This window comes from Anopheles stephensi, chromosome 2, assembly GCF_013141755.1.
Source record: "Anopheles stephensi strain Indian chromosome 2, UCI_ANSTEP_V1.0, whole genome shotgun sequence".
Classification (NCBI taxonomy): Eukaryota; Metazoa; Arthropoda; class Insecta; order Diptera; family Culicidae; genus Anopheles; species Anopheles stephensi.
In genome coordinates, this window is record NC_050202.1 from 69,455,169 (window position 1) to 69,470,071 (window position 14,903).

General features: G+C 39.5%; 2 protein-coding genes across 2 annotated transcripts in view; both read right to left on the bottom strand.

Annotated features, from left to right (window-relative positions):
* Positions 1-196: 196 nt before the first annotated feature.
* LOC118504546 (broad-complex core protein-like) lies at positions 197-12,474 on the bottom strand. Its single transcript, XM_036039149.1, has 2 exons — positions 12,306-12,474; positions 197-7,481 (listed from the first exon to the last, which is right to left on the bottom strand). Exons 1-2 carry the CDS (start codon positions 12,454-12,456, stop codon positions 7,036-7,038), a joined length of 597 nt encoding a protein of 198 aa, XP_035895042.1. The 5' UTR covers positions 12,457-12,474; the 3' UTR covers positions 197-7,035.
* The window catches only part of LOC118504541 (broad-complex core protein isoforms 1/2/3/4/5), a 99,703-nt gene continuing 95,200 nt past the window's right edge, over positions 10,401-14,903 (bottom strand). The window contains exon 9 of the mRNA XM_036039135.1: positions 10,401-13,628. Within this exon, the coding sequence (XP_035895028.1) occupies positions 13,399-13,628 (230 nt within the window). The 3' untranslated portion in view covers positions 10,401-13,398. The remainder of the gene's footprint in view (positions 13,629-14,903) is intronic.

Genomic DNA, 14,903 nt, shown 5'->3' on the forward strand with positions numbered 1-14,903 from the left:
AACTCACAACCTTTAATTAATCTTTCCGCTGAATCCCGTTCGCGCCAAATCCCATTTCATGCTGTCATTTGAACTGCCAGCATTCAGATACACTCAGCATGCAACAGTTGGCTGCGTACTTACGGATGCGTTTGAATGTTTCTTTCAAGTCCGTTAGAAACAAAACAAAAAAAGCAATCAACACGACGCACAATTGTTAGACGTTGTACATTTTCTTAGTTTGAGTTTATTATATTTATCATGAAAATGTATGAATATCATTACTGAAGCAAAGGACAACAAAAGATGTCTTTGACTCAAATTCATTGTGATTTTTGTATGTTTCTTTGTTTGCACGTGTTTTGTCTGCGTTCCCTGCTCCCTCAATTATTTGTGTCCGCGCGAAACTGGCCCGCTTTGGGGATCTCCGTGTTCAACTTCTCCTTTTTCCCTTTTTGTTTGAACAGAATATCACTGTCCGATAGGGGATATGAATGTTTCTGCTGTGCAGTTGCAGCATTACCCGTTCGTAGTGCTGTACTCATTCGTCTTGATATCCAAGCTTCTTTCCACCGCGAATCTCTGTCTCTGTCTCTGTTCTTGATTTTTTATCTCTTCTTTCTCTCACTGTTCAACTTATGCTAGTTTTGATGCAGAAAACACATCTACAGATACAACAACGATAAGGAAAATTGTTTCAGTTTACTTTCCCGTTGTATAGTTTTGCGCTTAGTACGGTGCCACTGCAGAGAGACAGAGAGAGAGAGAGAGGGAGAGTGAAAGTGCACCGCGACGGTACACGATCCGTTCGTATATACTTTGACTGACCAGGGCTTTTCCCTATGCCATTTTCCCTGACTTTTCCGCGGGCGGTACACTGTGCCCGCGATGCTGTCACACCACATTCGCTTCAATCCCTATCCCTAGCTAAAGAGTATCCTAAGTATTCTTCTAAGTTTCGTGTTCCACCCCAGCAGCACCGTGTACACAAGAGGAAAAAAAGTACATTCACATACACGCACGCACGCACACACTCGTTAAATAGATGTGCGTGTATGGTTTAATATTCAAATTTGCATTTAAACTCGATTTCGTATATTTTTTCCTCTCCCTCCTTTATATATCTGCATACTAATATTGACAGTGTGTATGTGTGCCGTGTGTGATTTGAGGTTTGAATGTGTTGTATTATCCGTTGTAACGCTCCTGTTTCTGATGAGGACGATGATCATCTCACTTACATCTGTTTAGCTGTGTTGTTTGTAGTTTGGTTTTGTTATTTCATTTTGTTTATAAACGTTTGTATGTTTTGCACTAACATAAGTAAAAGTATGCATGTGTTTTTGTTTTCTTTTGTTTGATTTGAAACGATTATAAACTGTCAGTTTTCTTTTCAAATTTGTTTTCCTTATTATGTTGTTGTGATGTACTGTTTATTGATTACTTCTTCTTTCTTTTGTTTGTTTTTTAAATGCCGTTTACTAGCTCATGAGGTATTTCGTTCAGGTTTTTCAGTAATAAGAAACGTCTCCCCCATCTTCCATTTTGGTTCCATTTTTTTGTGTATTGTTTTGCATTGTATTTATACTTCTCTCTTTCCTTTTCTCTCTCTCTCTCTCTCTCTCTCTCTCTTTTTTTTACTACTTTCATCATGTATCTAAATAAATAAATTGGCTTTATTTGTGTTTGTTTTTTCTCTTCTTCATGTTACTAAGAGGTTTTGTGAATTGATCCAAATATTGCACACATTTTCATGATTCCTGGTCTTCTCTGTATGTTTTGCTCTCCCATCAACTGTTTTTTTTTGCTCCTCTCCAGGTCTTCCATCTTAGAGTGTGTTTTTGTTTATTTGTTTTGCTTTCATTTGCGCTTGTTGTACTCTGATAAAAAGGCAGCTTGGTTGCATTTGAACTTGGTTTTGATGGCGCTTTTATAAGTGAGTTTTGAAAAAGTAAAATTACTAGTTACAACCATTTGAAAAATTTCGTTCCATTGCAATTCACAGCAAAAAATAACAAAACGAAAAGAAACAATAGGTTAAAATATCTTTACAACCAAGTAGCTCGAACTCGAATGAAATCGGGCAGTGTTATCAATTCTATGCCAAAGTAGATGCTACTCTCTGCATCATACGTCTTAAGATTAGCATTTTAAACCTGAGACCTGAGATGCGTTTTGCTTTGTAATGGTGTTTAAAAGGGTTTTTCTTTTTCTTTTGTTATCTTCTTACAACGCCTATGTACTGTTGAAAGATAGGCTTTCCAACGTAATAAAGCTGACTGTCATTTGTTGTGGGCTTTTGTTTTATTGTAGTGTCAAATGAAGTACAGTGCTGTCCATTTTGTTAAGCTTAATGCTGTTCTGTTTCTTCTGTCTGTAGTAGATAGTTGCTACAGTCAGAGTCAGAGTCTGTAGTAGTAGTAGTGCTTGCCGTATACTTGAGAGATGGTGCCTGTTTTTTTCCATTATTGCTGAATCATAAATCACATGAGAAAAATAAAATACTAACACATAAACGCTTGATGAAGCGGGTGATGTACCGTTTACTACCTTTTTCACTGGGCGTGTCACCACTTGAAGCTCACTCAAAAACACACTTGCTCCTTGAGTGTAAATTAGATTAAACATTAAGAAAATAATAATCACATGTGCGTCCCATCTTTTTGTCTTGCGTGCTGGAGGACACAAACATTCCAAATTCCCTGATTTTGATTGCTTTATGATTTGTCTGTTGGCCACGATACCCATACACACCGACGAGCTATTGCAAGATGCTATAAAATCCCTGACGGTTTAGGTTCGCTGAAATTAAGCTACACAATATCATCTGTACGATTTGGGGTTTTTTTTTCTTGTTAACAATTTACTGTGACAAGGAAAATCAAACAAATTTGTTGCACCCTGTTGTGTGGCCGAAACGAGTTCTGAAGGTTTGAGTTTATTAGTGTACGCTGCTAATCGGAATGTTGCTTTGGTTGACCGATCGGATCTTTGTCGCACTTGTCCGCGCACAGTCACGACTTTCCCTGTCTTCCTTCCAGCCAGCCGTGCACCACCAGCCTGGATCGTCTTCTAATAAGGAACAATGGTATTTTAAAGAAATAATTGCTATAGGAAAATTAAATTTGCCAAACGCCTAAACAAAGTTGCCCAACCGCAACGCTTTCCCTTTTAGTTTTTAAGCCATCGTTTAGAGATCGAATGTAAAAGAAATCTCACATATATCTCTTGCTTAATGATAGGAGAATTAAAAAAAAAACGACAGCGCAAATTTTTTCTTTGTATAATTTAAAATGCTTCACATCTAACTCTTGGCGAGCACCTGTCAAAAGAAGCGATGATCAATTAACAAGATAAAAGAAAACTTAAAAATAAAAATCACTCCATTGCTTCTGTCTGCCATTTTGCTTCACTTCCTTCTGTGCTATACGGTGGCTGAGTTGGAAACTAAAAAACACATTGGCACCGTTGATTATACCACCGATTTTGAGGTTATGTGTGTTGTGCTTTGATTTTTGTTTTCCTTTCCCATTTCCGAACATACACTTATCGCGACCACTGTAAATATGATGCATTACCCTCTGTTACTTTCTTATTTGTGTTGTGTGTTTGTGTTTTTGTACGATACTCGTTACCCGTACGTACACTATTAACCTATTAATTGTATGTCCTAAGATGAAGTCCCTGCCATCGAAAGTAGCTGTTGGCTAGTTGGCTTACACACTTTAATAGTATATTTGCTTTACTGTTTTTTCACACGCTTTGTCCCTCAATGTGGGACGTGTGGCTCCGTTGCTGTGTAATGATTTGCGTTGTGTGTGTGTGTGTGTGTGTGTGTGTGTGTGTGTGTGTGTGTGTGTGTGTGTGTGTGTGTGTATTTTATGTTTTCCATGTGATAAATTCGAACAAGTTTACAAGTTTTGCTTCAGGATTTATACCGATACCCTATACAAAGTTATCTTGGATAGTTAATAATTCGTACATTTAGAGTTATAAAACACTTGCAAGTCTCTTAATACTGCACTGCTCCGCTTGCTACCTTTTTTCCCCCATCGATTGTTTTAATTCGTGTGTTTTTTGTTGTACATTCTTACATTCCTTCACCTACTTCCTCATTATGCTATTCAACACTGCTCTGCTCATTTTATTGAGTGTGTAGAGTGTTTTTGTGTGATTTGTTTTGTTTTTTGTCTTGTTTTCTTTTATTTTAAATTTTCCCTTTCACTTGAGCATAGGATATGTTTTTTGTGTGTGTTTGTGTGTTTTGTGATTTATTTCTCTTAAAGACAGTAGGTTTAAGTTTTTTTTTCTCATAAAAAAATTTTGCAATTTTTATAGCTAAATGTAACAGATCTTGTAGACCAATTCTTTCCGATTGCAATAAATGTTTTTTTTCTGGTGACACCGTCGGTCTGGTATACGGAATTATATTTAAATTCATACACCCTCTCACGCTTTACACGGGTTTTGCCACACGCTTCCTTTAGATGTGTTTTGTGATTTGTAGATGTGTGTTTTCGTACCACTATTCAACGCTGGGTTGCTATATCTCTTTCAATCTCTTTTGTGCTGATGAAATTGTAATCAAGTCAAACCTCTTAGTCTTATAATTATGTACAGCAGTGTTTGTCACTGGTTTCATTGGCCCAACCGTTCAATGGGCCTGCATTCATCGACGAGAAGAGATAGTTTTATTGTTTGTTTGTTGCTTTTCCCTTCCTTTCTGAGTGTGATCAAATCCCTGTTGTGTGTTGTGCCTTTGCCTTCTTAGTAGCAGCCTACAGTTGATTGCTGCTATCATTTTTGACGTTTGACTCTGCCTGTGGAAGAACCACTGTGGTGGCTTCTGTGTGAAACGATAGTACATTAAGGTGACGCTTAGTAGTCGCGCGCTTTACGCTCTCCGCCATCTTCTTTGCTGTAACACTACATTATCTCTTTGTACATTCTTCTCTTATTTTTGAATGCGAGTGTGCGCGTGTGTATATGTGTGTGATGGGTTTTTAAATGCTTACTATTTGCACTAATTCCGAATAATGTTTTACATCTTTTTTCCTTCCAATGATAACATTATGTAGTTAAAAATCCTTTGCTAGATTATTGTAGACTGTATGAATTGTAAATAAATTCCATCGTGGAAAACGGAAAAATCTACTATTATTTTCCTCCGATGTGCTGTGCTATTGTCGCACGTTGTTAGTGCTTTACCTAAGAGTTTGCTGAATTTACTAGGATTTGTTCCTTGCGCCCCTATAAGAGCACTATCAAAACGTGTTAAGGGTATGTAAAGAAAAAGGATAGTTGAGGTGCTTTACTAGTCAGTTCTTTTAAAAATATGTAATATTCTCTGCGTTCCCTTAATGTACCTTACACATTTGTGTTGCTTTAAATTTTGCTATCTTTTTGGTTTTGGTAAGGTTTTTGTATTTGTGTCTCCTGAACTGTGGCTATACATTATCCTCACAGCAAACACACGCGCACACACACACGCGACGTTGCAAACTTTTTTGCGACTGCAAATTTTGAAACTTTGGATCCGTGTGTGGGTTTTGTTTTTTTTTTTGCTTGTTTCGAAAAAGGTTTATAGTTAAATCGAAAACCGAAAGTTAAACCATTTAAATAATTAATTTTAATTGTTTTCTTTTTTTTTTCTCATTTTAGTTTTCTCTCATAAAATCACAGTTATTCGTTTTTGTTTTCTTTGTCTTGATCTCCTTAAGCTTACGCGTCGTGTCCATTTATCTACCACTTGTCTGCCCTCCAACTAATTGTACACATCCGGAACCGAACCTTCTGGGCAGATGTACCGCCCATACACCGCACATGTCTCTAGAGCGTTAAAATAAAACAATCTTCAGCAAGATAGCTTTGCCAGCCTTGTTTCGTTTGGTGCCACCCGCCCCCCATCCTTGTGCTACGACGGGATTGCTTATCCACGGGTCACACGTTACACATCACATTGAAATCGAAACGGTTAAATTCACAAAAAAAAAAACATAAAACTATTCCAGTTGCGTGATTGATATGTGTTTAAGGATAATAAATTTTTACTGACTTGCCGAACATAGAATGAAGGAAAGGGCCGCTCGATTTTCTGAATTGTCACAACACATGTTTTCTTGATGGAATTAGATCTGGCGTACCTACTTCGCGCTTCTTCTTTTCATCCTATGTCTGAATTATTGCACATGCCTACATTGCTACGTGGAGTAAAATAAATGATACGAATAAAGTACTGTACAAATTGTGTGCATTAATTAAGTTACGATTTTTCCATCTCTCATCCCAAAACTTCCTTAACTAATACAATCTTCTGTGTTTTTTTCTGACCATTCTGGGCATAAATATTTCCGAAGACAAAATAAAGACAAAGTTTTCCACCCATTGCGCACTGTGATAAAAAAGTGTGATTTTCAATCTTACGCCACTGGTACCGATTGTCTGAATTGGCCACTTTCACCACCACTGGTCGGGCACATGACGCCACTCTGTGTAAACAAATATTGCACCTTGTCGCCTTCGTCGAGAAGGAAGCTTTTAAAACACTGAACTAATTCCCCTTTACTACGGTTGCAGCTCTGCAGGATGTCAATACTGGGTGGATATGCTTAATTGGCGTTCGAAGTAGTACGTGCACGAACATATAAGATACTATACAACCCAATGTTTAAGGTGATGGCTGATTTGATATAGCTTTGATATGCACTTTGGTCACCATGGATATGTACTAACGAAAATGTAAAAGTAAGCTGTTGTAACGCCGCCGTAACGCTGTCGTAACGCTGTCTGCGTAACGCGTTTCGCTAGGTAAGTAACCGCTTTGATATGCTAAACAGTCCGTTTAGGGTTGATATCGGGTTGGTGATGTGATGATGATGATGTTTGCTAAAACCATTGTTGACCCGTTCTTCTGTTTGTGTTTCTCTTTCTCCCTTTCTCTCTCTCTGTGCGTAATTATGCTGCGTTGTGTGTATCGAGGCTGTAGAGTATTACAATTGCAGTGGATAAACAGCAGCTGCCTCGCGTTCGGAACTTGTAGGACTCGGATCGCTCACTTTACTGAATGCCCGGTGGTGGTTGTCCCAGTTCGGCCGCAAAATCGAACAGATGCGGATGGGCATGTGGATGGGAACCGTGCAGACCGGCCCCCACATTGCTACCGTTCCCGGACAGTACCGTCTTGATGGCGGAAGTCTTCAGCAATCGCTTCAGCATACCACTGGACCCACGGTGCTGGAGGCTCTTGTGCGTGGTGAGCGAGTTTTTCGTCCGATATCGCCGGTGGCAGAACTCGCACACGTACAGCGTGTCGGACTGTTCGTGCTTGTCCTGAAAGTGACGCTTCAGGGAGTAGTAGCAGGAGAACGTTCGTCTGCAGTACGGACACTCCTGCGGTTCGTTAATGCCACCGCTCGTTGGCGGTGGCATACGGAGTGGCATCAGCTGCGATGGTGAACCGGCCGCTGCCGACGACGATGGTGACGGTGATCCTTGGCCTGGTCCTGGATGTCGAGATAATGATGCATACACACGCGCACGCGTAACGAAATAGAACGTGGGAATAGAGAGAAAACACAGACGAATGTTAGTGCTGTTAGCTGATCGGTACAGATCGGATCAATGATGCATTCACTTTTACAGTGTGGTTCAAGTAAAAGTAGATAGAGAGGTAGAGTGAGAAGGCAAGAGAAATAGATAGTTATATTTATATATATATTTTAAAGATTTCAATACAATATAGGCGTAGATATGTTTAACTAAGTGTAAGAGAGGGATAAAATGGAACTGACAGTAGTAAGGCGGCCACAGCACAGTAAGCAAAACAGTAGCAAACAGATTGCGCTACCGTGCCTGCCGAAACGATAGAGAGCAGTAACAAACTATGTTCAGTTCAGTAGTTGCGATCCTATAGATATGTAACGTGATAAATACGGTAGAAGAATGGGTAAAATAAAATAATAAAAAACACAAAGAAAAGGAAAGAAAGGACAAAAGTTGTTTCCTGCCACTGTCAGCTACTAAGGTGTGGCGTGGGACAGCAAACGAGCAATCGATTATTGGCTTTAAACGGATCTTGTAAGTTGTATATCGAACAATATACAAGACGGGTGTTGTGGAGAAGATCAAATAAAGTTAAATGAATAAACAGTAAAGAAAAGATTTAAACAAGAATGCAAATCATAGGCGTAAGAGAAGCTTAGTTTTGCAACTTCACTATACAAATGTTGCTAAAAAAATGTAAATCTTCTGATAATACTTAAAACGAAATGCATTCCAGAGCAAGACTTTGGCTGTCATAATGACAGCTTAGTAAATAGTGAACCAAGACACACTGACAACAGCTAGTAATGGCATGCAGGATGCACTAACAAGCCTTTTATACAATTGATGCAATTAAAATATGTTTAAAATTTATTATTTCTCGTATGATTACGAATCAAAATAAGGTAAGAAATGTTTAAAAATTGTAACTAAAAACAAAGCGCCTTGATACTCATTGAATTGAAAAAAAAAAAAAAAATCAAAACAAGGGCGCTGATTAGTATTAAATGTTAGCTCTCACATACAACTCAGTAAATTACAGAATAGAGCATGATTTTTGTGATTAGACACAAACGTTTATATAAAAACTAACATGAACTTTTTAAACATAACTTAAGAAAAAAAAAACACATTTAACACTACTGTATGTAGTATCACATTAAGCATCGTTTAACGTATTAGTATCACATGGAAGCTCACATTTACTGACATAGATATAAATTTAGAGAACATTAATCAAAATTTAGAAAGTAAACCAAAAAAAAGATAAAGGAAAATAGGTAAACAACAATAGATAAACCCCTGACAGAGGTAAAGAAAGGAAAGTAAGAAACAATAAAGATGACTTTAATCGGCAAAGGCAGCCATTATTATTCAAATACTTACACTTTAGTAAAAGTATACTTACGCACTAAATTACTTACACACACACAGAGATACATATTTTAAAACACATACAGTGAGCGAGGCAGACACACAACGGACATAGAGACACGCGCACACATACACATAACAAGCAACATGAAGGTGACGCAGTGACGTCTCATGCAGGCGGACGGCGGCAGCTAGGAAGAAATGAACGAATGTGGCTAAAATGCAAAAGAAAAAAAAGGTTCAAAACGCACACACACAGACATACATTTGGTCACAACACACGATGATGATGATGAGGTTACCGATCGGATCAGCAGAGATATACGAAATGGTCTCCATTTGGTTTTCTCGATTTCTCGGTTGATCCTTGATTTGGGGGTTGTTTTTTATTTAATTAAAAAGTTAAACGTAACATATAACACAGTCAGGCAATAAACGGCGATCTACCTACATCGAAAAAGAAATAAAAAAAAACCCCTAAAACAAAACACGTCATGCATTCAGGGCTGAGCGTGCCAATGTAAGTAGTAAATCGTAGGACGTAACTATAAAGAAGAGCGATGGCAGTCAAGCTTTAGATTAACAATGTTTAAAGTACTTTTAATATCGTGTGTGTGTGTCTTGAGAGTTGCTAGAAATCGAATAACCAGAGGAGATAAAACAGAGAGTCATTTGCTAAGTAACGCATCAAGCAGGGGCCATGCATCAGAGACGATCGAGACAGACAACTCAAAGACACTCACAAACCAAACACAGGACAGCGAATCCTGCTGTTTTCGATAGCGCCTAATGTCTTAGTAACTATAAGGGAGAAATCCGGCGAATGTTACGTCTAGTCTCAATTGGGCGTTTAGTAACCTTATCACAAGGTTATGTCTTACAAATCATCCGCAGGTTATTTTCCGTGGGGGGGTAGTTGCAACAGTCTTTCCTAACCGAGAATTTGTTCAGATGTACTTAACCAATCAGCTGTCAGTAGAGTCTAAACATCACATCACAAGAATGCGTCGATTGATTCCTGATCACAACTGATGATGGGAAGACATCACAGCCTGCAAAAAACCTTAATCGCACACACTCTTTTTCTCAAACTCTCTCTCTTTTCTTCTCCTTCTCTCTTTCCAACTCTCTCTTTCCGTTTTTGGAGGAACAATCTTATATGGTTACTGAAGAGGGTCCTTGAAGAAAATGCAAATGGCGATAGAGAGACATTAACCCCGGGGAAGATGGGGTTTGAGATACCCGGGATTCTACCGAACGAAGGCTTGCAGCGTTACCGTCTCCGGCCACCGGACCGGCCCAAAAATCAGTCACTAAATCTCTACTATGTCGATCGTCAGCTCGCGAACATCTGAGACTCTTGTTGGGAGAAACACTGAACGAATTGTTAGAACCTGATGATCACATTGGAGGATTAGTACTTCACTGCCCTGCGTTACTCTGTACATAGGTTTCACATTTTTTAAACTTTGAAGTTTAGCTAACATGCATCGGAACAGAAATAGAAGTGTAAAGTTTAATAAAAATGTTATGCTTTTTATTTGCAAAAAACACAATACGCTAGATAAAACTATTGTATAATATATATATATTTGTATATGGCAATGCTTGTTTTGCTTGTGTATGTGTGTTGCTTTGTAGGTTTTTTTGTTAAATGTTTCTTAGTGTACATTTGTTTGTTTACTTCTTCTTTCTGTCTTGTTTTTTTACCTTTCCTTTCGTTGATTGTATAGTTTTGATCAAGTTCGTTTACGGGTTTGCTTGGTATTGTAATGTTTCAGGGAACTAAAACGTACCGGATATATTCTTATTTACAGCTCAAAGTTCCGCTAGTGACTAATGATGAGGCTCTAATCGGTAGCTATTTTATATATTGCTGTTATATACCGAACGATACTAAGTAACAGCGATAGCAGGAAGGTAAGCAAATTGGGAACAATAGAACGGAGAGGAGAAAGGGCGAGTTTTCTCGTTGTTCTAAATTTCTGTACTGAGTGCAGGTGGAATGAATTAAACTAGCATTACTATTAAAGTTAGGTGAGTTTTCGTTTCGCACAAAAACTGAAACTGAAAGTGCTATCGAATGTGACCACTTCGATTCGGGCGAAAGAACCAAAGGTTTTTTTTTACCAACTCTGTACAGAAGGAAGAATACGGTTACGGAGCGAGGCTGCGGAAACACACCTACAGTCCACTCACAGGTGCAATTGCGAACTAAGTCTGGTGTGGTAAATTAAAAAAAAAAAAATACAGAGGTAGATGTCTAGGTGATAATAATAGTAAGTGGTAGTTAAAGTTTAACTCGTCCTACTCGCTAAAAGTAAACCTACTTGCTCAGACTTGCGCATGACAGCCACAACTCCGCCGCCACGTGTGAGTGATTGTGATCAAAATATTGCATTTAAATAATAAATCATACCGCTCAGTAATGCTAACGAACTAACGATAAGACAGGGTACTGGGTAGTAAGTTCCGAATCGATTCACTGATTGTTTTTTTTAGGTTTTAGCAGTCATGGAAATTAAATATCATCAAGTTACTACTAACTAACTCACTAGGGTTGGAAGGCATCACTAGCGCGTAGTAGTGCTAGGAATGGAGATTTTATCTAGAAGTTTGATCATTGTTTCATGTTGTTTTTTTGTTCTTTCTTGCTTTAACTAATTAATGTACGTACTATTGTGAATCTGAAAACTGAAAGGCCTCTGAAACTAAAAGCTATCAGCATTAAAGGAAAATAAATTTTAGTAAACGATATACTTCATAGAAGCAAGCGATAGGCAAGAGAGCGTTATAGAAAGATAGAAATGAGAGTTGTGAAGTGGGGGAAAAGTAAACGGGACGATAGTGTGAGTAGATAATTAATTTTACAATGGATCAGTTCAAGCTATGTGTACGCTTTTCTTTTCTTGTTCTAACCACAATCGCAATTTGCAAGAGATCTATGCTGATAATATAATTTTAACACAATCTACCTGTTACAAATATGGTCTATATGAAGTTTAATAATCGCTAATAGTGTAAGAATATTTATAAAACGAGAAATTGTTGCAAAAATGGTTTCGAGGATTTGCCAACGCCGTACAGAATTTTTCTTAAGGCCTTGTTTTCCGATAAATCAACTTACAAGGCAAGTCCAAAGCTAGGCGTTGGAAAAATCGAGCAACTAAGAAAGATGGAGCGAGATAGATTATACTAGCAAGTAGCAAGTAGTAGATAAGGCACTAATGTGAGAAGGAAAAGGTAAGTAAACGCTATCGTAAGGATAGCATTTTGCAAAGGTAGCTAGCAAAAGGAAAGATGGCAAAACGAGTAGCGCGTATGATAGTGTTTAGCTAGGGCGAGAGCGAGAGAGAACTAATTAGGAGAGATGCGAGATAGTAAATAAAATTATAACATAAAACGCTAACCTTTCACAATACACACAGAAAGTTTTTGCTTTTCATATCTCATGAGTTTTCCTATAGGTACACGCACGCACACACACACACGCGCACGCACGTACGCAAACACTCGCTCTGATTTCGTACGTTTCTTCGCATTTATCTGTTCTGTCGCCATCCTTCAAGTGTTCAAAAACATTTTCGCTTAGCAGAGACGGCGGTTTTATCAGTGTGCTGCAACGATGAGCGCAAAAAAGCCGGCTTCTTCGCTCTGGTCGATGCAGCAGCAGCAATTTTGCTTGTGTTTTTGCACATTGCTTCCTTTTGATGTTCGCTGGTGTGTTTGGTCCGCAGTAATAACGCTAACGCATTACTTATTATCCTTGAGCAGCGAAGGAAGCGCATGGTGATACCGTTTCGTTGTGTGATCCCGCCTTCGCATACCAGCGAGAGAGTGTGAGAGCGCGAAAGAGTGAGAGGATAATTGTTGTTGGCGGGTAGAGTACCACGTGCAGCACGTGCACAGCACGCAGCCGCACCACATGCAAACAACTGCACTCTCTCGCATTTCGTTTCACGCACGCAGCCGAATTGGATGTACAGCCGTACAGTTGGCTGGATGCAGCCGGTTAGGCTGCGCGATGCATTGTATGACAGCTTCTAGCTGTCTTTCATTCTCAGTTGCCCTTAGTATTATCGTAGTAGCTTAGCTGAGAGTAGTCTTTTGATTCTTAGTGCTTTAAATAAGTTTCGTTTGTGCGGACTTGCTCGTAATCTCTAAGTGTGTGATATTTCTTTTCTTTACTAGTGCTCCTCTCGTCGTGTAATTACCGTCGCACATCACCTTCATTCTCGTCACATGGTTTAGTGTCTGCTGGAGTAGGCTTACGAAGGAATCGGCTCCACCAGGTAAGTTGATTGGGGTTGGGAAGAAGGGAGAAAAGAACACCGGCACATCCCGTTCCGTAGGACATACATACACCAGGTGGCGATTAACATGTAAATGATATTGCTATGGTGTGTACTGTAGTGGAGGTAATGGTGGTAGTAGTAGTGGTGGTGGTGGTGATAGTACAAAAGGTAGCGCGAAGGGAACGAACGGAGGAGCGGTCGACGTGCTCTAGAAGAACTTTACATCCTTCATGTCCAGCTCGCCGGGCCGGGATTTGTGGTATGTGTAGATATGTGTCATCAAGGAGTTGCGCGAGCAGTAGACGCGCTCGCATATGATGCAACGGTACTCTTCCTGCCTTTCCGCATGTTTGTCGGCGATATGCCGCTTCAGCGATGCTTTCGAACACAGCACTTTGCCACACAGCTGACATGAAAACAGTTTCTTAGGGGAGCAGCCTGCAATATACAAGACACACGAAAAACATTCCAAAAAACTACCCAATTTGATGTTTCGTATTTTTAAAATTGTTTCGTTCATTTGGTGGTTGTTGTTCTGTATTGGTCAGGGTTGTTTTCGGTTCGCGAGGTGAGTTTTTTTTTGTAGAAGAGCATTCAGTAGTTTTGAAGAGACAGGCAACGAAGACAGTGGTGATGAGTGAGTAAAGATAGTTGAGACAGACACACGGATCCGAGTGTCCGAGAGCTTAAAGATTGTGACAGAATGTGCATGTGTTCTGGAGACAGACGGAGCAATAGGGAGAGAAAGAGACAAACAGAGAGAGAGAGAAAGAGAGAGGTTGTTGCTGCTACACTACATCTAGAATTAAGTCTCAGTTTAGTCAACCTTTTGCACCGGATAGCTGTCAAAACATTTGCCCCAACACTATCCAGCTGTCCAAATGGTTGTTGTTGTTGCAGTGGTTTTCGTAGTTGCCGTAGTCTGTAGTGATTTCGTAGCTGTGGGTACTACATATTAATGCGTTCTGTTTTGTGCAAATGAAGATTTGCGTAGAGATTGCACCGAACCGTGCAAGGGATACAGAAAAGGCGAAAATAGGAGGTGCATGTCGGACAGCGACATAGGAGTTGTTGATTGGTGGTAAGTATACGAAGAAAAGGGTAGTACTCGTTACGGCACAAGAATCTACAGCTGCTTTGCGCTAGTGTTCGGGAGTATCGCCCCAAAATGGCCGTAGTATGTAGAAGGAAGAGAGAGAAAGGGAGAGAGAGAGAGAAGAAGAGCAAGAAAGAGAAAGAAAGAAAGAAAGAGAGAAACATACAACAGAGAGACGAGTGTGGAAAAGAAGATGAAGAAGAGTGTATAGATTCGCATTGGACATACATCTTCCAACGGGAAAATACTAAGAAGAAGAGTGCTACTACTTGCAACGCCTGAGAGAGGCAGCGGCGCGGATCGTCGTAGTGCACGTCTTAGTAGATGACCAAAGAGAGAGAGAGAGATATCAAAAAGGCCTAACAGAAGCGATACTGTCAATCTCGAAAAGGCCCTTATTATCGTATGATTCCTATCAATCCAACGTTGGATGCACACGCTGTAAGTATCTTCGCCATTCGCTCTACATTCGCACATTGTTTTGCTTACACTTTCGCTGCCCATAACTATCTGCTCCTTCGAACACTTTCGAGCAGATTCCCGCCATCGGAACTAGGGTGTATTGGACTTGGTAATGATAATGTCTTACGCTCTATAGCTTTGCAGTAATGCATACA